Source organism: Gavialis gangeticus, unplaced genomic scaffold, assembly GCF_001723915.1.
Source record: "Gavialis gangeticus isolate Ggan-Ray unplaced genomic scaffold, GavGan_comp1, whole genome shotgun sequence".
Taxonomy (NCBI): domain Eukaryota; kingdom Metazoa; phylum Chordata; order Crocodylia; family Gavialidae; genus Gavialis; species Gavialis gangeticus.
The window spans coordinates 69,414,538-69,441,607 of record NW_017728994.1 but is presented as its reverse complement, the minus strand read 5'-3'; the positions used below and the strand labels follow the sequence as shown (position 1 = coordinate 69,441,607).

The following is a 27,070-nucleotide window of genomic DNA, read 5'->3' as shown; positions in this document are numbered from 1 at the left end:
CACAAGACGATTTTAAGCAGCGAGGTTAAGACTATCTCTCTATAACTGTACAGAGAGAAGAGAAAGATTTTCCAGATTAATTTCACTTTCGCTTTTGAACTCTGCACCTTAATTTACCCTTACCATGAAAGGTAAAAATGTAACTTAAAAATGTTGTTTTCCTCGCCCATCTTTTTGTACCCTCAGTGCATACAACCCCTGATTTTTTTTTCCTTTTGCAGTCTCACACGATGAATTACATTATTTATTTTTGAGTCATTGGGGGGTTTTGTGGGGGAATGGGTAGGGGGGGAGACGGTTGATTAGTTTAAATTATGTCCACGATATCCTCTGAGATTAGGCCAGTTTCAGCTGCACACACTGAAAGTATGTTAGCAAGTCTGACATCTAAGCTTAGAACTAATATGCAACAGAGGATAAAGGGTGAACCATAGTTGATGGCATGGTTTGAAGTACATGGACTGCAATTCAGGCAAAATTGGTTTTGCCAGGACTGGAAAAGCTACTTGCTGGTCCAGAGACATGGGAAAGCAAGAGCTAGGTCATGCCATTGTCAAAGACTGTTGCATCACGTAAGTTATTTAACTAGAGGGGCAAAGTTTTTGCATTATCAAAAATGAATTAGGAAGATTTGATGTTCTGTTAATTGATTTTTTGTGTTCTGTTATAGCAATTGATGCAACTCCTGATCATATTTATTTCCATTCTTTCTGCTGATTTGTCCAGTGCAAAAAAAATAAGAAAAGATAATTTAGCATTGTTGAACATTGTAGGTTGACAGCATTTGAAACTCCAGATATGGTGATGAATTGAACCCAATCTCCTTTACTATTATGTATTAATGTTATTTTGATCCATCTCTTTCAGAATTACATTGATCCCATTAGGTTAAGTAGCTTGCCATCTAAATTGGTTTACTTGCCTGTATTAATCCCCTTTACTATGTGCTAGAAAAAGAAATGTAAATCAATTTGGTGATATGTTGAATTCGTTGTTTAATACGTTAAAGATTAGTGCCATATCGGGCAGTTGAAATATAACTTTCCTGATTGCCAAACTCAAATACTTAAACTTATTTTTATAACCTTTTGAGAAACACATTTACATGACTGCAGAGTCTTCATATCTATGCTAAATTTTTGCTCAACTAGACAGATTTTAGGAGATGAGATACTTTGGAAGAGGATATATGGCAGGTTCTTTCCCTTCCAAAAAATAGAACATATCCTACATGCATGCATTCTATATTCTCCAATCTTTACTTTTCATTGGAGGGAGATTTTTATTTCCATCTTTTTGTCAAATTAATATCCATGTGCCATACTATATGGGAGAGCAGATGGAGAGAAGTCTTAGCAATGTAATCTCAGCTCTTGCTGTGGTAACATGCTTTTAGCATGCTCAAAGACCATTTCTCCTGACTAATATGCATTACTGAAGCACTGTCTTTTCTTCCTTTAATGAATGCATCCCCTTAAATAGGCTCATAAACTATAGTGTTGTTGCCATCCTTTCCTTTAGCATCATCACACCAGGAAGTCAATGGGCTCTAAAGAAAGGCACATATTTGGAATTGAGGCTAGCCTGGTGATTTTGCCTGGTAGATTTTTGTGTTTTAGTAGCTGGAATTGTCCACAGTAACACAGGAGAAGCAAGACCACTGATGCTAGTAAACAAGATGCACTGGAACAACTAAATAGTGTTGAGTTGAATTCCCATCAATAGAAACTTTTAAAGCATGGTTGATTTTCTTTAAAAGAAAATATTCCAGTTTCAACCATAGCTATTGGACTGAAAGCAGAAATCAGTTCAGGAGAGGCCAATGGCATGTGCATGGAGTAGGTCAGATTTGATGGTTGCAGTGGTCCTTTTTGATTTTAAGATCTTTGGCTCTAGGAAGAAAGTTCTGAACTTTGTTTGCGGGGAGAACGGTGGAAGTGTAAAGGTCACTTTTAGTCATTGTTATTCTCAGCTTTTGACATCAGTAGTAATAATAGCTTCCCACCATCATACCCCAGGAGCCTCAGCTTCCCCATTAGTCTTTTTCTTGACATATCTTTTATTTATTTGGTTTTCCAACAGTGACATACCTACTCTGTTGTCATTCTTTCCCTCTTACAGATTATTACATTGCTGTGAAAGCACTTTGGGCACCAACCAAGTATGTTGCTAAATCATTTTGCCTCTTTGTTACATATTTTACCCTGTGCTTTGTCTGGGTTTTGTCAAGGGGAACCTTGGGCTTGCCCTGTTGAAGTTGGCTATAGAACTCATCTTGACTTAATGAGAAGGGATCATGCCCTTTTGTTTTATCTATGAAGGAACAATATTCAAAAACAATAATGTTAATTAATAAAACTGTGGCTGCTTATAGTAGTGCTTTCAGAAGCAGTGACACCCTAGTTATACCCTAGGTTCTTTGGTGCTCAGACTTTCTTCTCAATAAGCATTTGTGCAGTACCTAGTACAGTAGAGCCTCATTTTAATTGGGCTGTTACTGGAACATAAATAAATAATAATGATAATAAATGTGATTTTTTTTTTTCACCAAAAATGTTAAAGCCCAGATACGGGCAGGTCTAGGATTTTGAAAATGGGAGTGTAGATTGTGTGATGCATTATCACGTGTAACACTTCATCCACTTTTCTCCAGTTAAAGAGAAACTAGAATTTGTACTAATATGCTAGGGGTCCAGCGTTATATTACTCAGTTTAAAATCAAAGCAAAACCAAATTTAACTTTATTGGAATGTGCACTGATTTGTTAGATTATATATTCATTCTAAAAAACAAAACAAACTAGCCAAAAAATAGTCAAAATAGTCAAAAAAATATTGTTTTATTGGTCCTATACATCTCTTAAATATAATTCTCTTATTCAGACTCGTGAAACAAAACCTTGTCTTCCTGAGCACCTTGACAGTGCCTCCATTACTTCCCTGTCGGTCATTTCCACACCTGAGTTAATATAACTACATGTGAGTTAAGGTTTTTAGCTAGAGCTAAAAACAAACTGCAGGACTTTGAAATAGAAGAGAGTCATTACCAGGAATGGCTAACAGACAGCAAAATTGCAGAAGAAAGGATAGGTTGAATAATCAAATATCAAGACCATTAAAAAGGAGAGAGGGTTGTTTTAATACCTGTGGACTGAAAATACCAGGAATCAGGTAGATTTTACTGAGCCATGAAGTCAAATGGCTATCTCAATGCTGCCTAAATAGAAATGCCACTGCCTATCCCAGGCAGTTGTTTTCAAATTTGGATGGATTAAGAATCAAAGGGGCAGGGGAGCAACTGCACCATTGCAAATGCACCACTGAAACTCCTTCCCCGCACCTCCCTCGGATCCACCCTGAGTGTTTACAAGCATAAAGAAATGCACGTTAACAAACATTACCAGTTTTGGAAAACACATATTCAAATATAATGTGATCTGTATTTTTCAGTATAAAGAAATGGATTTGTTTATACAAAGTAACGTCACAAAAAAGAAAAAAAATTTGGAATAAAAAGCAATATTTCAGAACTCTTAAAGGTATTCAGTAATTGAATCCTTTGGTTCATTGAAAGTTATATTGGCATTAATTTTAGTATTTTCCACATGGAGCTTGTACATTTTGCTAAAATGTTTGTCAAAAACTCAACACTGAGATCTCAACACCTCTTCTGAAAACCAGTGTAAATATATAGTCTTTTTTTTGACCTTGTTAAAAATACTCTGTAGATGAGAAATCAAAAAACAGATCAATACCTTGACTTTACAGAAGACAGCCCTAGAGCAGAGCGTGTGCTCAGAAGTAATGCTTCTCCATGTCTTGGGCTTTCTGCAAGAGGAAATGTTATACAAACATATACATATAGATACCTTTGGACATTTTAGAAAACTCTTTAGGTGTCAACTCAAGAATCTGTTCTAAAATCCTCATTGATTTAAAAAAAAGTATTTATTACATACTGGAGTGTGGGTGGTCTAGCTTAAGTTAGTCACCCAAAGTGTGGGTGTAGTCCAGGTTGACTCCCAAGAGAGCTGGGGCTGGTATTAGAAATGGATTCAGAAGTCGTAGCCAAATTCAGGATGAGCCAGGACTGGTTGGTCCAGGAGACTGGCAGGTCTGCAGGGGGGACAGGTATGGGGAGGGAGCTGGTGTGTCCAGGGGCCTGCTCCTGCAGGGGTGTGCTGGTTGAGGGACTAAAAATAGCCAGATCAAGTGGAGGGGTGTAAAAACAGCACAGCCCCAGGGCTGGGCTTTCTCAACCCCAGGACTGTTCTGGGAATGTGTACAAGCATTCATAAGGCAGGTTACCCCATTTTAGGTCAGGTCTAATCCTAAAATTAGTTCTCATTTAACAAGAACTAACTTTAGATTGGGCATGCCATTTTTAAAGTGACCTAAGCCCTGTAAATGTTTGTGCACACATTTCAATTGCCCTGAGCTTGGTTAAGGCAATCTAAATGCATTGCTTGTATGTACCCTTAGTGTCTTTTAAAGCTACTTTTTAACAATGGAAAAGATGAGGGTTTTTTGCTCCCAGCCAAGCTAGTTTCATCTCCGGTGAAGGAGATCACATTGTGTTCATCTGAAATGATCTGTTATTTCACAACGGCAAGAGGAAAACCCTCTTAAATTGTAGCTAGAAGGCAAAGTCACTTACTTAGGACATAACGTATATCCCTTCTGTAGAGCATACCGACATGTATTAATAAAAATGTTGAGGTATGTTAACTAGTTACAGTAGCAGCATTTAATATTAAAGCTGAACTCTTACCTGTAGAAAATCTCTGACAGTAAGAACCGCTAAAAAGCTTTTTGAAAGTAGATCTTGGTGTATTTGAAGAAGATCTGATACTGATCTTGTTCTACAATGCAATGGTCAGTGAGGCTAAGCTCAGTAAAGTCAGCTGCTGTACAAAATCAAAAGGTGTTTCAGTTGCTTAGTTTAGGTAAGAACAAAAGTTTAATTATTACTGCCAGATCCTATAATTAACATGAGACATCTGAGGATTGAATTATTCTATCACTTTTATTTCTGAGGAACAGTGTTCAAAATCATTCAGTATTAGCCTAACTCCACTCTCTTTGAAGACAATTGGGCGTACAATGCCGTTCTTCAGAAGCATAATTAAACCATCACAGAGAGTTCTTGAAAATCACTCCTATGAAATTCCACTGATCTCATTTCTTCGATCTGTCTGGTACCCAAATTATTTGCATGCTCCCAGCAAACAAACAAATCTGTGAAATCCACATTTCACATGTTTGTGAGAGTATACATGTGTCAGCCATTGGTTGATCTAAACAGGGCACATCTACACAAGACGCTTAATGTGCAGCAGGCTAATTCTACTGTGTATTAGCACATTGTGGCAAAAAACATGCTGATGTGCTAATGCACAGTAGAATTAGTCTACGTTATCGACCACAAAAAGACTGTGCACTATTGCTACTGTGCATTAGTGCCAGCTACTGCGCATTTATGTAGAGCTATGTACCTCATATTAGAGCTACTAAACATAATGCTCAATAGCAATAGCACATTAATGCACGTGTAGATGTGCCTGTCATGTAGTACAGAGTAAAATGATGCATAAAATGTGGGCCAAATTACCTTTTTCCAAAATACATTTGTAATTTTTTTTTAGTCGCTTCACCATCACTGAATTATTTTAACTATATTCCAAATGTCTAGATTTTAGATTTGATTTGAAATATTTTGAAAATTATTTGAAAGATATAATGCTGAGCGTGGCTTATTTTCAGTCCTCATTTGAAAGAATGGATATCTGGCAGCTTTAGTCTATTTCCATCAAAGACTTTTTACAATTAACCAGAGACATTTTCATGTACTAAAACCTTCAATATTTGCAGTCATACTTTTCCTTATCTCATGCACACTCCTGTTTGCCTGTAACTGTGACCCCTTATAGGATTTTCTGTTTCCTTACTTGTGCATATTCATTTTTATATTCTCTCTGATGGAGCCATGGTAGAATAAAAGTCATGATATGAACTTGTTATTGCAGATGTGCTCTTTTTTTTTCCAGGGGCCTCTTAGCTGGCAGCTTCACAGAAACACACTATTTAAAAGACGGCACTGATGTTGTTCTTGCATACAATTACACGGTAAGGTTTGTGTTTTGGAGGGTAGATAACGCTACATCATTAAAACACATTAACACTGCCAGGATTTCAGGTACCTAGGATGATTTAAAATAGCTGCATAACCTTTTCAGATGTTCCCCTTTTAGATGATTTCTGTTTTCCTAGGCAAGGATTTTTAAGGAGAGATTTTCAAAATGAAGGTAGGTAGGTTTTTTTTACCATGTCTCTCATTAAAATCTATGAGATTTGTATAGTTAAATGTAAGCAGTAAAACCTTGTGACAGGCTGCAAGCAGCCATTGTTGCACATAATAAGGAGGGAAGCCCTGATTCAGTTAGAAAGACAGCCCTGACCAGCTGGTTTACGCAGTGCAGAAGCTCACATAAGGGGATTCCAAGGTCTCTTTGGCCTACCGCACTGCAAAAGCCAGATGTGTCTTTTGTTTTTTGTTTTTATTGAATCAGACTCCACGACAGTTTAAGAAAATTGGCCAGCCTGTTCTTTGTTAAAATCAGCACAAAATGCCTTTTTTTTCTTTTCCATAAATAATTTAAACTATTCTTTATAAATAAACAACTGCTTTAAGGCACTAACATTTTTGTCCTTTGACGGTAAATATGAACTCCTTAATTAAAAGCAATGCAGCAAGCGATTTCAATTACCAAGTTTATCTTGTAACTGACTGGGTAGACCCAACTCCTATGGCATATTAGTTTTGTTATTTATTTATTTATTTATTGTATCAACAGAAGCATCATTCTTCAGGTAGTCATCTGTAATGGGCCTTACTGATGTCAATGGACATCATTTCAGTGCCACCAAAGTGTCTTCATTATACCCAGACTTTATAGCCAAATAAAGCAGTCACTCTTTTAAAACACAAAGCATTCACCTCTTTTTTGGTAGATGCTCATCTCTGGTTGCAAATTACTACAAGACAAAAATCACTGTTCATTTTATAAATCTATCTTTGGAAAACTGTACATTACTTCTCAGCATTACTTTATAAAGGGAAATAACATTATCTGTGTTATTGATGTGCTGAAATGGAACAGAAAAAGGCTGGTAAATGAAGGAAAATGTCAAAATAGTTAAAAACTAGTAATATTAAAAAAAAATTAATATACACATTTTGTTTGGCTCACCATTGCAGCAAACCAATCTTAACTAGCTGTTTATTGCTGACTTTAGAAAGGACTAATCTTTAAAAATACATTTAAAAGAAATATTTTAAGTAGTTACAGAACTTTAGCACATTGATAATGGCAGAAAGCCCCAGATAAATAGTACAAACCATTAAGTTTACTACCTAAAAAAATTCATTTTAGGAGACCAACAAATGCATTTTTGATCAAGAGCCACTGCAGTATTGTTTAAAAGAAATAAGTCTTTGTGAAGTCCTCTGATTTGATTTTACATTTGTTTTTCATTCAGGGCAGCCAGATTATCTGTAAGGGGATAAATCAAGTCCCTACTCTAAGATTACTCAATCAAGCTCTGCCTGTAGGTAGAAACTAAATCAAGTTTTGGATAATATGCTATATTGAAACCTAGGTCTGAGAATTTGTTCAGTGTGGATGTCACTATTGTACTCTTTCTGCATTAATAGGTCCATAAAACTATATCATTGTCAAAAGTTAACCACTGCTTTGTTACTTAATGGTATGAACTAAAGCTTAGTTTTTCAATACAATAAGTAAATTGTAGGAATGATTAGTATTTAGGGCATCCTCTACTTTATAGAGTAGTTTGCAACTGCAAAAGCCTTTTTTTCAAGGGGAAAAAATCCTGTAGCTCAGCTGAGTTACTGAGCCAGAAATCAATTTTCTACCAATCCAATCGCAGGATATGCTCTGATAAATTTACAGTTTAAGGTATTGAACTTGAAGGAACTTTACTTTCTTGCAGCATGTGAATCTTTAAGAAATTATGAAATTGAGTACAAACAAGGAGTTCAGAGTTAATAAAATGTCAAGTTGTGTGTGAAGGGGAAAACTCAGGACCGTTGTTCTAATACTTTCCATGATAATAGTGGTTACACTTTTGCAGCAGTCTCTATCAGAGGAGCTGATAGTATCACTTTCCTATTCCACTGAATAGTTCAGTTCTTATACCTAGCACACAGGGTTGTCTAGTTTATAGGTATAAACTATTTTCCTGCCTTTTTTAGATTTCAGACTACTATTATCACTTTTGGAAATACTAATATTACCAGACTGTTTCAGCGTCACTGAATGAGAGCTCAGGTTTTTCTCCACTTAAGTACTGGGTCAGTAGTACTGATAATTTTAAAATCAAGCAGAAATGGTAGGTTCATACCTAACCTGCATGCCCTTTGTAATTGTAGGTTAAGCAAACAAGTAGAGAAGAGTCAGTACATGGAATTTTTCTTCTGTCTTTCTTTAATACATTACAAGAGCTTGGAAAAGATAATAAAAACACCAACACCACATTTTTTTTCTGTTTATTTACTCTAGCAAGTCATGTATGTTTGTCCAACAATTACCCACTGTTGTTTTGTATTCAGCAACATTGTCTCATGATCAAAGTACAAATGTTCTAAATAAACATTTTTATGGGGTGTAATTAAATTTGCCAGAATTTCATATCTGAATTATCCTTGTTTGCCCCAGTCTTTTCACGGTTATTGCTTTCTGTAACAAAATCAAGGTGGTCTTTAGAAATACGCTATTTGAGGCTGCATAATTGAAAACCATGCAACGACACTGAAAAGGTTAATTAATGCAGCTAGATGTAAATGAATTGAGTAATAAAAAGGCATAGTGAGATGACTGTCAGGTTTAAACATGAGTGATAACTTCTCTTTGCACGAATAAGATAGCAACCTTTTACAATGGTGTTTCAGCTTCTAAATGGCAGTCAGAGGAGTTGTGAATACAAAAATGCTGGACGTGACACAATCATTACTTTGCAGCCGGTCACATAACTGGGAAAATAATATAACCTTTAGTCAACAATAAAATTAACCTTGATTCCAGAGAGATACATACCTGTGTGGTGAAGGAATTTGTGTTGTCGTTGCCTTTTGCAAGCAGTTAGCTTATTAAAGTAATACAATAACCCAGCCACAACGTGGAAATGGGATTGTTGTCTCTCAGAATAGAAGACCCTCTTATTCTTGATTACTCTCAATAATGCGAAAGTACTCTGTTGGGTAATTCAATAAAATGCTTCCCTTCCAACCCACCTTTCATTTTCTCAAGCCATAGGTTTGGGATTCATTTTATTAAACTTCACAGTATGCCTAATTACTTCCTATAGATCTACATCTTATTACTAAAGACAATTTGCATTGAAGTAAAATGTTGATGTCAGGGTGATTTGTTCTGCTGCTTAATTTTATAAGATGTTCCATATCATAGCTTGCAAATAATATAATCAAAGAGACAATAGTTTTCATATATTTTGAAACCTGCTGTTGATCTTTAGTAAATTAGGGACACTGGGTATTGGTATGGAGACTCTTGTAATCTATCATTAAATATTGAGAGTGTTATTCAATATTTCATGGAGTCAGAAAGATGCTATCAGTGGGATTCAGGATGCTGTAGCTGAAACCAGAGAGGGTTTTAAGATAAATAGGACTCAAAAACCTATAAAAAAAACCCCAGGGCTTTGCATATAATTTATGATTGCTAAAATGTTTTACCTTTTCCTCTTTTTTGCAATTAGGGTCACTGCTACTACCATGGAAATGTGCAAAGATACCCTGATTCTTCAGTTAGTCTCAGTACCTGCTCCGGACTCAGGTAAGTGACTTCTCTACAGACATCTTGGAGTCTTTACTATATTAAATATCCTAGTAGCTGATGAGGCTTTGGTTTGCCCTTTTCTAAAAAAACATTTGGTTTGTATGTGATGTTGCAACCTCATTATTAAACTTAGATGTGGGAACCAAGAATGAGAGAATGTCTTGCAGCTGAATAGAGTAGGGCATCCAAAATACAGGGGAAGTCCCATGGTAGCTCCCGCAGTTGTGACCATCTTAACATATACTGGTAGTCTGTTCTGACCATACGTTGGCAGATATGTCCATAGGATTTGAAAAATGTGATTTCCTTTCAGTTCTCTGCATCCTCACAGCCATTCCCCCATTTTAGTGAGCCTTGATATCCACTAGGAATGACAGAACTGCTGTGCAGCTATTAACTTTTGCAGCTTCAAACAGCCCAGTAGTTCTGAGAATTTGATATGGTGAAGCTTAATAAACTGTGTTGATGAAAGATATGACACTTAACATTATCATCTATACTATTTGTTAACAAAAATTAATATTTTCAAGGAAAATAAATTAAATTAACCAATTTAATAATTTCTCAGGTTACAGAAAGGTGCCGACTGATAATATTTTTTTAAATACATGATGGACACAACTCAGGAAACAATTACCTGCCTTAGCTGGACAATCCGAGACTATTCATAAAGCCATTCCAAATCACAGTAATTAACTGTAAATTGGCTCTAGTGTTCTCCCTGGAAAACCAGTGTTCCTGTCAAATTTCCAGCTGTCTCAGACTTTCTGATTTGTTTAAATAAAATACAAACCGCACAAGTAGTTGGGAACTCCCCATCCCCTTGTTTTTACATTTTGCCTGGCAGTGGTATTGTCAAGGCTTTGATATTGTAGTTTTGGCAATGGTGGGAGTAGAAAGGGGAGAAAACAGTGAAGCAATTAATTACCAAAATTCTTGCCTCCATTAAACGATGATTTTGGTCATACTTAGTAGGACTCCATTAGTTCCTTCCACCAAGAAAATATTTTTAGGGATACCTTTTCTATATCCCTAGCTTGTCTCCCAAAGTTTACTCTTTTTAATTTATTAAATGCAGCATTATAGAAAGCACATATATGCTATTGTTAAGGCAGTGCCTCTTAACTATTTCAAACAGCTGTATATTTAAAATGAAAACAGTGCTAAAGATGCCTACTATGGTTGATAGAAATTGCATGTTCTTTGCCCAAACAGGTTTTCCCGTATTTCCCTGCCAATGCATTTCAACCATATTCTAGCAGAAGATCAGTTAGGGGTGTGAATATATCCCAGTATCCATACATGTTTAACTATCCACTTCTTTGTTGCGACAGCTCAAAGAATAATCCATATCCAGTTTTGCAAAAGGGACACCTACTGACTTGGTCCATAAAACACATTTCAACTCCTGGCAGGCAATAATACCTGTCAATAATTTGAGTGTGATTTGAACCAGGAATGTGTAGTTGAAAGGCTCTTACAATATTGGTTTCTGGAACCATTCATTCCCTTTAATAAAATGAGTTAGAAGTAAAAGGCCAGATAATGCAAAATTCTGGGGACTTGCTACAAATCCTAGGAGCTCTCAGCATGTTGCAGGATTGAGCTCACAGTACACTGTATACTTCTCCCAGGAACACTTTTGATACATTTAGCAATGTGTCCCTTTAGAGTTTATGTGGAAAGATTTACTGCACTTGATCCAGCCTGAGATAAAATGTGAGAAGAAATATGAAAGTGTAAGACAACTTCACAGCTTACTGCTGACATCTCTTGTGTCAGAAACTTTATAAAGTGCATATAGAGCAGTTATTAGCGTGAATGCTTTATTAGTTATGCACAAAAATTCTTTAAAACAATGCAAGATATTCAGAGCCGAGGCAGTAATTTGCTCCTTAACACACTCTATTGTATCTGAGTGTTGTATAAATTAGGGCATAATATATAACAATGCAAAGCTGAAGTGTTAGAATTTCCCTTGCTTTTGTTGCTTTCCCCTCCAGGCTCTGTTCTGATCTGATATAGAACAAGGAATTCTAGATCTATGTAGAATTTCACAAGAAAGCATTGCATTGCAGCCAGGGGCAATGAAGGGAGAGTCTGGTGCTCAGAGATATACTCTGTTTGGCTCTGCCACATAGCTGCTATGTAAATTCAAACACATCAACTAACCCTTCTGTCCCTCAGTTTCTCCAGCTGGAAAATGTGGACAATCATACTTACCTTTTTCCCCATAGTGTTCCCCGAGGCTTCACGTTTAGTGCCGTAAGGTCTTCTAATGAAAGAAAATGCAACATATAAATATTTCATTTAAATTTTACAATGCCAATGTTCTCCCATGTGAAACTAGTCATCATTTTGGACTCTTTTTCCATTTATTTAGGAATACTAAGCATATTTTCCTATAAAGTAAGTGGTTAAAAGGCTAGAAACTGACTCCAAAGGACAGGTTACACCTTTTAGAAAGCTGTAAAGCATAAATATACCTAATGGCACATAGCTAAGCACTTAGGATATATCGTTAGCTTATAAATATGGCATTTGATTTTTATGCCTGTCTTGTGTTGTACAAAGGATAGTGTGAACCTGGAAAATTCAGATGAGGTTTGTAAAGCTCCATCTCTTCTGTACATGGAGAGCTAGGTATAGAGATAACTGAAATGTAGCGAGAGAAAAGGACTCATTACTTTTCTCCATAGACACTCACGTATTCCCACTGTGATGCATCCCCTCAGACATAACATTAGAATGTCTTGCTTCACTTAGGATTACAATGGTATAAATACTTGGAGCGATGCTGATAACTACCTAAAATGTAGGTTAAGCGAGAATGTAATCACACTGTTATCTGTATACAGCTTAGCTTTTTTGGAGGAGGAGGCGCTGAGTGGCAGGAGAGAGACTATATACATTGAATACATGAAATGAGTAGGATGGATAGTCAGTGCTTCCAGCATTTCTCTCCAGATAAGAAGGCCAATTAGATATCAAGACTCCTGGGAAGGTGAACATTTGGACAAGGCAAAGTCATTTCCTTCCTGTCCTACAAAAAGTACTCTGCTTTCTTTCCCACCAGAGAGGCCCTTTAGTTAGCAGAATGCAAAGTTATCTTCTGGGCATGGTTTACAGCCCCCATATCCAGATATGCTTGTGAAACCTTACATTTGTACTCACCTGCATGTTCACTTTTCCAGTACCTACCCTTGCATGTTTATGAGGACAGAATAAAGCCCATTCATCTGTAGAGTTTGCATGTAAGCACCCCTTACCTGAAGGTATAGGTGCAATTGCTGGAGTGCTGCTCCAGTACATACATTAGTGAAAGCCATGTTGAGAGCTCCCTAACAAGCAGAGCCTGTGAAATTTTGGTGAAATTTTCAGAAGTGCATCAGTAATTTAGGAGCATGAATATCATTGGAACTTCTGTTCCTGAATTGCTTACATCCTTTTCAGAAAATCTAGATGTGTCCAAGTGTTTTACAGAATTGCTAAATAATAAAGACAACACATTTACATATGTGTGATATATTTAATAACTGCAACCCAAAAAGAAAATGTAAGGAGTTGTATTTTTGTGATGCGTTATGTGGAACCAGTAACATCATGTTCCATCCATTTGCCCGATAATCTGTTTGAACGTGTTACATATGGTTAACATTTTGGATGTTGTCAAATGGGGCAAAGCTTTAATTTAATCATAACTATGCAGTATGTTTTCTTGGTGAAATTTTTCAAGCTTATTTTTTTCTTTTCTGTCCAGGAAGGACATTTTTGGCCAACTTCATGTTAGGTGGTCAGTGTAGTCCAGAAAGATAAGAGTCTGGAAAAAGAGAGGGTTATTTCACCTTTTGGCAGATAACTTAATTGGACTGTGAACTACTTGACCTTGAGACATTTTACATACCAGAGCATTTTATGGAAGTTATGGACCCCTTTTAAGGCTTTAAGGAAGTTATGCCTGTGAAGGCTGGCAAACCACAAAGGCTGGCAAAACATTTTGGAGCAGCATTTTTATGCAAGTTATGGACCCTGCTTTATGGACCCCTTTTAAAGCTGTAACTGTTTTTTTTTATTTTTTATATTGATATATATTAATTATAATAGAATTATATCCTTGCATGTACACATTTCTTGTTGATTCCTTGGTTTGACTCCCCCTCTGGTTTCTTTGTGAGCACAGCATTTCTTTCACTGTTCTGACAATCCTAGAGTGAGTGACACTTTTTTCAGCTGCTTATGCATAGTCATTCCCATCAATTGCATTGCCTTGGGAATTTAAAAAAGGAGAAAATAAAAACTTCTAGAGGCTGTATGATTTATAAAAGCTCCTTACAGATCCTAAATCTGAGGCCAGGTTTCACTTGAGGGTGTCTGCCGATTCCCTCCATTACTTACTACACAGCAGGACAAGGTATTTCATTAAAATATCATTGATGTTACCTTCCTTTCCTCTTTCCTTTGTTCCTTCCTTCCTTCCTCTCACTCTTCAGCTCTATTTCCTAGTCCATCTTGTCACCCTTCTGGTAAAGCTCACTTATAACACTTCCTCTGATAACACACAATTACTGTACCTTGACTTCCAAGTATAGGACATTAAATCCTGTTATCACTCTTATTGAATTCTGGGTTTCAGACCTATATGTGGTCACAGTGGATAAATCTGTCTTGCTATGTAAAAAGATTAACCTGCTACCTAGGTGTTACAGTAGTCTCTGAATAATTTCTACATCCTGTGCTGTGGAATACATTTGTCAGGTTGATGAAGGGCATTAACTAGCATACAGCAAGTTTGTGTGCACAGGGGATATACTTACATGAAAATACCATTGTGGCTACCTTTGGATCTAAAAACAGAAAAAGATTATTTTAGCTTCAACCTTGATTTCTTGTCTTTTTTTGAGTTACATCAAAACTCTTATTATTTTGATAGAGTTCTATGTAGGTAATACTGCTACTACTGCTGTGGTTACCTAACTCTTACTAGTACATTTCATCGGTATATTTAAAGAGATTTACAAAGGATATCACTATTGTTACCCCCATGTTACTGATGGAGGTGCTGAAACACAGAGGCTTGAAGGGACTTGCCTAAAGTCACCCAGAAAACCAGTGGAACTCAGGTCTCATGAGTCCCAGTTCAGTGCTCTTTCCACTAGACAGTACAGTTACAAACTGTATTATAAGAGTATGAGGGCACTCTGGTGCAAACCCTAGAAAATGTGCCTGGCTAAAACACTCATTGATGCTAATACATTGACTTTGAGATTGGACTCTGAATTTGGAAAATGGATGTGCACTTATATTTTATTTTTTAAAATGACACATTTCTTCTTTTCAAAGAGCCTTCATTACAAACCTCTCCAAAACTTGACTGAATGCTACAATTATGCACTCACTAATTGTCCAGATCCAGATGTACAAGTATATGTGGTTTGTGGCACCGCGGACCTCTTTGCCACACTACAAACTTCATGTGTTATAGTTTAAACCATGTCCCGCGCTGCTAATTTGCAGTGCTGGGGCAAAATTTACCACTGGACTTTCCCAGTAGCAAAAAAAAAAAAAAAATCCTGGAAGAAAAAGGGGGGGCGCAAAGCACTTTAAAGTGCGATGTACCAGGACAAATGCAGAGATGGGGGAGCAGGCAGCCCAAAGCCGTGGGCTGACTTCTCCCTGTCTCCATGTGCTACTTCCTGGCTGGCTGGGGCAAAGGGTGCCTCAGCCTGGGGGCTGCCTGCTGGCTAGCCCTGCATTGAAGCACCCTGTGCCCCAGCCATCCCTCTCTGCAGCACATGAAGCAGCCGAGCAATGTGTCCTGCTGCAAACCACATAAGCAGGGACATGCACTGTTTATGCTGCTGCAAATGCACACCCCTGCTCATGTGGATGAAGTCATTATATGGCTACGAGCACTTCCGTAACTGGTTTGCACTGAAGACTCACCATGGATATACCACAAAGGCTGGCAAAACATTTTCCTCTAAAATCACAATTAAAAAGGAACTGACCCCTTCTGTAAAATTCTCCCAAGCTCAACTTGTCTTCAGAATCATGAAACCTGAAAACGTTTATACAGAGATAATATAGACAGCCAAGGCGCATTCGGATGACCACACGTGTCACTTATGTAGGAATTTGCTGTGCTGCTAATTTTCAACAAGGTGGGTTGTCTTGACACCAGGAGATCCCACACCAAAAAACCACGCAAAAAATTTGTGCCAAAAAAACCCAGGGTGGCACACATGGCGGCAGTGTGTGCTGCCTGAAACTGGAGCCTGCATGCCTGGATCACCACTGCTGGAGCCCCAGGAGGCACCCAGGATCCCAGGTAAGGCTGCCCAGGTACTGGCCCCAGCCTCTCCTACCCCATCCTGGGCAACTTGCCATGCACCATAGCACACATGCATAAGCATTCCCCAGGGACAAGTAGCAGTGGCACAATGTGCTCATCTGGATGCAAGCACGTGTGCACTCCTCTGGATGCACTTCCATTATCCAATAGCAGGGCAGTTTCCAGAACCAGCAGATTACTGGGTATGGGAAATAGGGAATAAACAGCATGCATTCACCACTCAAGTTGTAATACTGATTGTGAAATTCACTCCTCCATAGGGCAACAGCATAATGTCTATGTACTACTTAAATGCTACTTAAAGCTATGTGAGCTAAGTGGTGCTTGGGCCTTGGGCTGAGTTTCCGAATAGGGATGATTGTCACCCAGTGTGATTACTCAATATATACAAATATAGTGGCCACCTATTTCTCAAATACTTAGGAAATTATATGGCACTTTCAATGGCAATAAGGTTACTATGAGTATAAGACTGAGATGAATTAAAACCAAATGTTTAATTGCATTCATGGATATCAGATGTATTGATTTACTTAACTTTCCCCTTGCAACACAGCAAAATAATATATCACAGCTTCACATAATGCTGCCCTAGCCAAGTTTTCCTTCAGCATCACAATTTCTCAGACAAGCATACATTGATAGTTTATGTTGGCAGAGTCCCCTCTTCTGCTGACAAGTTGGAAAAGAAAAATCCCATTTATATTTTAAGAATTTCTAAAGCCTGTTGATTTATGAATTACAACTGGCTTTGTATTAGGTTCTGTAAAAAAAAAAGAAAAAATATATATCCTTTCACTGTCATATATTAAATAAGTTGAATTATTCCCTCTAGTTACACTTCCCCTAATTGGGAGGTTCCTGGCAAGTCAAATAGCAATTAAAAACAAAAGTATTTATTTCATGTTTTGTTTAAATTCCCCTTCCTTGACATGGAGGGAGGGCGAATTCCACACCACAGTCCCATCCACACAGTCTATACTTTCCCTACTGATGAGGAAGAAGGGCCTGCCCTGTCTGTAGTAGTGGACTGATCCTGTACTAGGTTGTCTGGAAAAGATAGAATCAAGGCTGTATTGGGGTTGGAGTTGCTGATTTTTAGGCTACGAGTCTGGAACTTCTCATCCTGTACGTGGGAGAAGGGAAGGACTAGATCATCTCCCTTTCTGTATGGAGGGGAAATGGAAGAAGCACAGTGGAGCACAAGAAGGAGCTGAATAGTAGGAGAAGGTCAAGATTAGAGAATGAATCACACATGACAAATGCTGGTCATATCGTTAAATGAACTGCTAAGAGGGGCTCCATAACTACAGTGAAGTTTCTTCTGCTGTCATGTAACTGCTTGAAAGAGAAGCCCTGCAAATGAGCACAGTTTTTTCCACCTTCTTCCTGAGTTCTTCACAGGCTTCCTCCAACGTAGGGACCCACAGCATCATTCTGTCACTTACAGAGGGAGCTGAAACAAGGGCTGAGACATGGGGACCTCTTGAGTTCTCTGCTGAGGACTCCTGCAGATCTCTTAAGACCCATAAACAGTCCCACCAGTTCATTTGTAGCACTTAAGTTGCTAATCCTGTCATCACTCAGACATGTTTGATGAATGCTATGATATTACACAGGTAATATGTACCATTTTCTATTTTCAAACCAGTTTCCAAAATTGGAGACCATTCTGGTTCCCAAAAAATTTAATAGCAAAACTCCCATTTGGCTTCAGTGGGGGCTAGAATTGGCCATTAACTAATTGCTCCATCCTGGAAATATTTGAAAAGCTACACCAAAGTTGAACACAACAATGTGTGACACAGTGGGCGCATCTAAACAAGATGCTTACTGTGGAGTTCCCTAATTAGCTCCATAGTAAACTCCCAGCATCAACACGTGTAGCCATATTAGGCTGCAGTAAACTATTAAACACTGCTGTAGGTTAGTACTTGTAACTACTAATCTGCAGCAGTGTTATTTAGTAGTGCACGCAGTGCACACGTAGATGCTGACAGGCTGGCTGGGGCATGAGAGTGCTACAGTGCAGGGGCTGCCTGCTGGCTAGCCCTGCACTGAAGCACCTTTGTGCCCCAGCCAACCCCTCCAGAGCACATTGAGCCAGGTTTGAGCACCGCTGGGCTGGCAGGCTGACTCACCAAACATTTGCAAGCTAGAGCTGCTCCAACCTGGCTCGACATGCTGCAGTCCTGGGCACATATGTAAACGTGGCGCCCTGGAACAATAAACTCCCGTGCAAACAACCCCTGGGTTTATTCAGTCAAATTAATTACGTGTTTAGATGCACCCAATATTGCTCAAATCCTCTGGTAACTACTCCTGTCTGCTTTGCTCACAAATGGTACACAATGACCTGCGTATTATATACCTACATGTTAGCTTGGCATGTATCAGGATTTTACCGAATTGGAACTAAAGACACAGGTTGTTAACTCAGTTTGCTTCTGGATTGCTGGGGAAGTGAGATCCTCTGCCTATGTCTGAGTTTTCTATGTATAAAATAGGAACAATGATGCAGACTCCCTTTGCATCCTACTGATGAAAGGAACTATTAATTAGCTCTAAAAGCAGGCAACCAAGGTGTGCAGAAGATAGTTCTCCCAGAGAGGATCAGAAAAGTTCTGCTGTTTGTTCAGACTTTGCTGAATTTAGCTGGTAATAGCCAAATCCAAAAGTCATTGTCAGTGGGATTCTGTCCATTGACTGCAGTGGGCACTGGATCAGATCCATAAAGCCAACTCCCCCATTTTATCATACCTACTCTGAAAGGACATAGGATGACAGGTCATTTTCAATTAATTGGTGCCTAAATTATGGAGGGATCTATATTTTAATACAAAAAATAAATATGTGGAACAGTTGCCCAAGATATGAATCTTGGGCAACGGATGTCTAGCAATAATTTTCTGACTTGATTTTTTTCTTTAAATATTTTCCTTTTTTTTAGTTTTACACACAGAAATATTTAGTGTGCAGTATATTGATGGTGTAATTAAATGGCTTGTAGCATTGACTACTTTTCATTTTTTAAAACAAAATACCAGTCAGCAAAAAATCCCAACTATTGGCTGTTTTCTTTTGAAAGAGAATATCCCAACTGAGCCATATCCTGTCTTGGCTCATTGGAAACATTTATAGTATGCAGAAGACAGAAAATCCCATGTTCAGGAAGAAGCAGCAAAACCAGCGTAGGAGTAATAGAGCCTGTTTTGAAAAATCTATGACAGTGTATACAGAAAAAAGTAATTATGGATTTATATTATTTGTATTGAATTGATTTGGATTCTAAGTACTGAAAGCTTGTAAGGTACTATTACTTTCAACCTCATTTCACCAAAAAAAAAGAGGAAAGAAATAGAAGTTTTCAGCTAACTACATTTTTAAGGTGCTGTATTTGGCACTGATCACTGGAAAAATGCATTTGTAGGAAAAGAAAATTAGTCAGAAAACAGAGAACCAGCCAAAATAATTCATATTTGATATTCATTATCTTATTACAAATGGTCAGGAGCCAGTGGCTGATATCCTGTAGGCAGCACGCAAAGAATAATAATGCATTCTACTGAAATTTATATTTTCCCTTGTGTTGAATCTGATGATTTTTGGCACAATATGCAATGGTAGAATTGTCCTGAAATGTTTGCAGGGTCATTCTTGGCAGGAGTTTCAGTGGTGTGCTGAACTGAGTGTCTTGGTCTAGGTGTGCAGGTAGGGGATGAGATGAGTCACTCAACTAGGTGTCTGCCCTCCCATCCACACCTTCTATCGCTAGGGAAAATACAGTTGGAGGGAAATGGTGGGTAGTTAGTGATATGAACAACAGCTGGAATTAAAAAGGGATGCACTCTAGAAATAGTGGTATGGCTGCTTGCAACTTGCACATTGTAAAGTGAAAGTAATTTCTTATATAAACCCCTGGCATCATGATGCTTATGGAGAAGTGAAAGCTTTCTTCCAACAATGGGCAATAATTAAAGGGGATTTTTTGGTGAAACAAATTACATTTTTTAATAAACTGTGCAAGTTTACATTTGAATTGAATATTTATTTAGATGCTATGTATTGTTTAGGGGCTATCAGTATAGTGAGGATGTTGGAATTGCCCATTTCAAACAGAAACGCATGGAATTCTCCTCTGTTATTGTTGCTAGAAGCCTCCAGAGTGAAGTGATTAATTATGCCAGGAAAAAAATACAACCATTATGGAATGTGAATGTGATGCATGGAATAGCAGGAGGAGCCAAGGGGCAGTCTGCAGAGCTGTGCTGACTGTTAATTTGGACTACGACTGCCAGAACCCCCAGGGGCTGGGGGCGTGGGGCAAAGAAAGAAGAAAAAAAGAAAAAGGAAGCTTGAAGCTGGAGTAAGGGGAAGAGAGAGCAGGGTGCATGGGGAACATGGTCAGCCCCACACAGAAAAGTATGCAGTAGAGATGAAGATCTCACTGGCTGTCAGCCAGGACTGGACTGAAGGAGCTGGGCTCAGACTTGGGGGCAGCTGCAGACTGCTGTACGAGCACTCTAGGGCCTAAAGTCTCGTTTGGGGACATCTCCGGAGGTGTGTTGGGGAGGGGCAATGAAGGTGCTGAATGTATGCTACCACAGTGTGGATGTTTCTTTACCTTTTATCTGTTCCCTCCCTTGGTCCCATTAGCTCGTGACCCTAAACCTTACTATTTTCTGTATAAAAGTGGAAACTCCCCCTTGCTGCTTGTGCCAGTTTCTGGGGCTGCAGGGTTGGCACAATTATTTAATTAAGCTGTGTTATCAAGCTGCCAGTTATGGAAAAAGGGGGGAAGCCATTGTCCCAAGTTCCCAACTTCTTAGCCTTATTCTGGATATCTTAAAAGACTAAACAAGATCAGAGAACAGTTTAAATTATTAAATAATTAAACTGGTGGATAATTTGCCTTAGGGCTTTACTACTTGACATTACTTTGCACTTGCCCTGTTCCATTCATATGCACTTGAAAACTTTACACCTAATGAGAAAATTCTACAATAGTGTTTTTTAAAGTTTTGACTTACTGACATTTGTAAACATTGAGTGATGGATTCCTTCATGGTCCCTCTACTCTTTGCCCTACCTCCTCTTTTCCCATGCCACTCCTTATACTGAATCATCTGTCCTTCAGACTTTTCAAGAAATGAAAAAACTGGTTTTCAGTTTATATACCAAATGTATAGGTTTTGGAAGAAATAGTCATTACTAGGTTATACCTGTTTAGAAATCCTATACTTCAGCAATTATCACATGGGTTGCTGCAGTAATTGACTACTACCTTTCCCATCTATAGCAATTTTAAAGTTTCCAGTGTTTTCATAAAGATTTAATAAACCATAAAGCTTGCCTGTAAGGGGGGTAAATATGACCCTATGTTGCATGTCAAAGGCTGATAAGACAATGACAAATGTCAGATTTATTGGATCTTGGTCCTGTGTTCAGACCAGTGAATTATGCCCCTTTCTCTTAAAGATGATGCTACTTAGCATTTTCAACAGGGTGAAAATCCAATCTTTATTTTCCATGTTAAGAGTTAACTGAGAAACGATCTCTTGTTGGGCAGACTGAACCAATGTTGAAGTCATTTTATACTAAAATTGTGCTGTCAGCTTGGAACTAAATTTCAGTTAATTGAAAATGGGGCTAGGGGCCTTGAATTTCTTCATTATTCCTTTCCATTCCAGCTAACACAGCTTTTTCCTAATAATTTTTCTTTTATTTTTTTCTTTAAAATCAGCATTTATGGTGTTCATTAACCTGCTGGGTCCCATTTTTTCACTTCTGCATGGGAAGCATTCAGAGACGCATGCTGCTGTAACGTTAATTGTAATATTTTATACTTGCATTGCACTTTCATCATGAGCCCAAACAGACACATAAACAGTGCACGCTTCATGCACACAAGGATCACATGCCGCCGAAATGCAGCCAGCTCTGGACTGAAAAATAATAGCTATTCCATAGCACGTATCGGCAACAGTCAGCACCTTAGGGCAGGAGTTAAAGAAAAATGTCTTAGACAACTGAAACTTTTGTAAGAATTTTAGGGAGGTGGAATGTAATTATAGCCACTGAAATTCTGCCAGTGTTCAGTGATTAATACTCCTGTAATTTACGGATGTGGGAGAAATGAATGATACTGTACGGTATTATAACATTTTTCAGCTGATGTTCTAGTTATTTAAGACTCACAACAACCCTCTGCGACAGGTAAATGCAATTCCATTTTACAGAAAGAGAAACAGCCATAGAGGGTTGCCATGGACTGCTTACTCAGCTACCCCATGAAATCTGATCTATTGATGCCCAGTTCAGTTCTGCTCAGTTACTAAAGTATTCGGCCATGTCCACTGTCTTTTGATACCTCTTGGTAAAATTTCCCTTTCTATAACCTTTAACCAACAGGGGATCCTCAGAGGGCATCCTCACTGCCCAGGATCACCTTTCGTAATAAAAGCTGTCTCTAACAGCTAGCACTTTGTGTTCACTGTTCCCGGGTGGTCTGACTACCGTTCACCTTGCAGCTGGAAACCTGGCTATAGAACCACCCTAACACCTATGTGTGTCAGGCCACAGGCCACAGTTTCTAATATAAATTAAAGCAGACTTTTGGTGCTGTGGCACATCCTTAAATGTGCAGCTTTGATTATCAACTCCAATAATATTTGATATGCTCCTTTATGTTATGCCAACTACCACCAGCTTCTTCCTAGCTAAGGAGTGCTGGTGCCTACACAGGTGCACCCACACTCAATCTGTCCATGTTCTCTATGCTGGCAGGGAGGAATGGGGGTGGCAACAGCACTGCTCTATCTCTTTGCCACCGAAATATTCCCCATAGCACAGGGAGTCCTTACCTGGATGGATTCACTAGGTTTACAGCAGTTTTGCTCTATATAACAGGTCAAAATGGCTGGAGACCACCCAGAAAGAGGATCCCCATATATAACTCTTATTTGAGCTCTTCAAGGGAGTGTGGTATTCTTGGTATAGCACCGGGCAAGAATTTGGAAATTCTGAGAATTCTGTTGAGTTCTTCCACAGATTTCTTGTGTGACTTTGAGTAAATGACTTTTTTTCTTTAAGCCTGGGTTTTTTTCTTATATATGGTAGCTGGGAGGGTGTAACAAGACTTCTTTCATCAATGTTTGCAAAGGACTTTAAGATTTTGGGCTGGCAGGTGATACTGCACTACAGATTGCAACTCTTGGGCCAGGAAGTGCTAAACAGAAATCTACTGGATTTTACTTCTGAGCTTCATTTCAATCATTCATTTTGATACTGCAATGCAACCTTAATCTGGCAGATTCGATGCTTGCATCAGTGTTCACTTTACAAGGTATAATGCATGTACCTGATCTTCATTAATACTTCCAGTCTATAGTTTTTCTTATGAAAATATTTCCCTGCATCCTTGTTCATTACTATTTAGTGTGTGTTCTCCCAAGCAAATGTATTGTGACTCCACTCCAGTGGTGATGCGTCTCTGAAAGAATAGAAAATGCCATAAAACTCTAATGTAATTTTGCATTACAACACCCAATTCAGAAAAGAAAAATTCTCTCTCAGCCTTATAAAGCACAATATGCCAAGACAACAAATATACAACTCTGATATCTCCTACCCTAGCAGAGCTTGACATTGTAAAAACTCATTTTACTTTTTCATATTTCATCATTATTATTAAAGCCCATAACTTGGCTGAAAACAAACATTCATCAGCACTTAACAGCAGGTGCATCTTTTTCTGATCTTTTCCATAACAGAGGAATTATTGTATTTGAAAATAAAACCTACATTTTGGAGCCATTAGAAGGTGCTACAAATGAACACAAGATCTATCGAGCAGAGAACCTGAAAATTGGCCCAGGATCTTGTGGCCACCATTTCAACATCTCGGGTATAACTGTGGATGACACTGCACAGTCTTCTCAAGCATTCACTAGCAGGGTAGGTGGAAAATACAGGTTTGTGTTTCTAGATAATTAAGAATAATTTTATGTATGCTAGCTTTATGGTATTTTCTGCAAATTGATGAAATATTGTGATCAAAATTAATCCCTGCAGCAACATACCTGTTGTTTGAAACACGGCATGGAGGCTGAAATCTGGTGCTTATTCAAGACAGTGGCTGCATTCCCTTTGACTTCAGTGGGATCAAGGTTTTACCTGGAAATTCTCTGGCTATCATAAGAGAGGTAGTTTGAAAGGACCCTGTTGAGTTATCATGTTTCAGCTACTGCAGAATGATTACCTATGCCACAATCAGGTGTTTAGTCCAGGCTAGTTTTAAATACCTACCCAAAAAGAGGCTTCTACAGTTTCTCTTGGGACAAAAAATGCCGGTTTAAAAGAACTCACTGTAAGAAGAAATGACCATTTTAAAATTTTATCTGATCACTGTTAATTATAACCTACTTTTTAGCCTGTTCAATGGCTAACATTTTAGAGCAGTGATACTTGGTTGGGATGCTGTAAGCTACTTTTAAATGTGCTGCGGTGTGCCATGTAACATGAACACTGCTCACTAGAGTGTTTGATTCATACACACTGCTTACAGACATTAAAAAAAAAAACCAAATGGTGCTTAATTTTAAGCTCAGCATACTGCTGCACTGAGCGCAGTGTGCACTCAGAAGAGACATCACATTATTGTGACCTGGCTCGCCCAATGTCTGTATAGATCACGTGCTTCAGTGGGGCTTTTTGGCACTTTTAACTAAAGCTGATTCAATCAGTTATTAGATAAAAGCACCAAAAAGCCCCGCTGAATCACATGATCTATACAGATGCTGTAGAGGTGGGTCAAACTAATGCACTGCCTTTTCCAGTAAAATGCTGTTTTGTTTTGTTTTTTCACGTCTGTTAGCATCCACGATTCACAAGTAAACCAAGGTTTGAAGTAGGAATCTGTAGTGTCAAAAACATCCTGAATGGTTGACCTGTTTCAAAAAAATGTGTTTCCAGTCATAGTATCTTTTACATGCAATAATAATTAAATTAGTTTTGAAATGGGGAGCTGCTAAATTAATAGAAGTTATGGAGGGGTGCCTGGAATTTAAAAAGGTTGAGAATCAGTGGTGTACAGCAGGAGCTGGCAACCTTTCCAAGCTACCATCTGGTCCAGATTGGATGGTTTCAGCAGTGTCAGCAGCAAGGGGAGCTGCACCAAAGCTGGGCAGCTGGGAACTATGTCCTCACTGTTGCTGCTGCCATCTAGTCCCCTCACCTCCCTTGCTGCTGCATGGGCACAGCTAGAAGCTACTCATCCCCAGATTAGTTCCCCACTGGCTGGAAAATGCGCCCACTCTGCAGCTGGGAGGGTGGGGAAGTATGGGTAGTGGGGAGCCATGGCAATGTGGGCCAGTTGCCCAACCTCCCCAGTAGCTCCTTGCTGCCCTAGCATGGGTGCAGTTAGAGATAAAGCCTGCCGGCTCCCCAGGCCAGATCCAGTGGTTCCAGTGGCATGTTGCCAAGGGAGTTACGAGTTCTTCTCTCCTGCTTAGGGCTAGACTGTAACCTTGTCCAAGTTTGGAGGGACTATGCCTGGAAAGGGCCCAGTCACTTTAGTTGCTGTTCCTTATGCAGAGCTGGAGCACAATCCACAATCCTGTGCAGTGCCAACCCTGGTCTGCTGGCTGATGCAAAAGCAAAGAGTGTACTCACAACCCCACTTCTTCATCAAGTGTTTTCAAGACCTTCCTTTCTGAGCAGGGTCAAGCAGCAAGAGGGGGAGCATGGCCAGACCCCGCCCTGGGCCTGAGGCAAAGGGGGGAAGGGAAGGAGGAATCACAGAGAAGCGGGGCTGGCAGGGACCTCCAGAAGACCTCTAGTGTCTACTCCAGCCCCTGCCTGAGCTCTGGCCAGACCCTACCATACAAGCACAATCTAAAGAGCTGAGTCTTTGCTTGCAGTGTCCTCAACCAAGAACACCTGCCAGGGGGGCTCTGTACTTCTGGAGAAAAAAGCCACCAAGGGTTTCCTGTGGCCGGTTCCCCCCACCCCGAGCAGGGCCCAGCGCTGCTCCCCTCCATCCCTGAGGCAGTGTTGCACAGAGCCCCCCTCCCTCTGGCCCCTTTGCAGGGGAGGAGGAGGAGGGGAAGAGCCCTGCACAGTGGCTCTGTGACAGCCCAAACTGGCCTGGGCACAGGGAGCCAGGAGCAGCCCAGGCACACAGCTCCCATATCCTCAGTCCAAGCCACAGCCAGCTGAGAAAGGCCCTGCCCTCATGGCCCAACTCAGCCTAGCTCCTCTATGCCCACCTTCAGCTGCACTTGTGGGCTAGCTTGGCTCAGCCCCGCAGCCCCAGCCCCAGGTGAGGTGAGTGGATGGTGGGGCAGGGCCCTTCCCAGCCATCTGTGGCTTGGACTGGGGCTGTGGGAGGTGTGTGCCTAGATTGCTCCTGGCCCCCCATGCCCAGGCCAGGCTGGGCTGTCATGGAGCCGCTGCGGCTGGCAGGGCTCTCCCCCTCCTCCTCCCCCACCATGGGGCTGGGGTGCCCTGTGAGGCACTGCCTTGGGGCTCAGGGCTGGAGAGGCAAAGTGCTGGGCCCCACAGTGGGGCAGGAGTGGAAAACTGGCCGCAGGAAGCCCTTGGTCGCTTTTTTCTCCAGCAGTACCGAGCCCCCCTGGCAGGTGTTCTTGGTTGAGGACACTGCAAGCAAAGACTCAGCTCTTTAGATTGTGCTTGTATGGTAGGGTCTGGCCAGAGCTCAGGCAGGGGCTGGACTAGACACTAGAGGACTTCTGGAGGTCTCTGCCAGCTTCACTTCTCTCTGATTTCTCCTTCCTTTCCCCCATTCACCTCAGGCCCAGGGCCAGGGTTTGGTCATGCCC

At 39.7% G+C, this 27,070-nt stretch overlaps 1 protein-coding gene across 4 annotated transcripts in view; it reads left to right on the top strand.

Moving 5' to 3' along the window:
* Positions 1–27,070, top strand: part of ADAM12 (ADAM metallopeptidase domain 12) — a 486,667-nt gene that overhangs the window by 336,592 nt on the left and 123,005 nt on the right. For all 4 annotated transcript variants that reach the window (XM_019502986.1, XM_019502984.1, XM_019502983.1 and 1 more), the window contains 3 exons: positions 6,047–6,125; positions 9,798–9,874; positions 24,002–24,185. In XM_019502986.1, the coding sequence (XP_019358531.1) occupies positions 6,047–6,125; positions 9,798–9,874; positions 24,002–24,185 (340 nt within the window). The remainder of the gene's footprint in view (positions 1–6,046; positions 6,126–9,797; positions 9,875–24,001; positions 24,186–27,070) is intronic.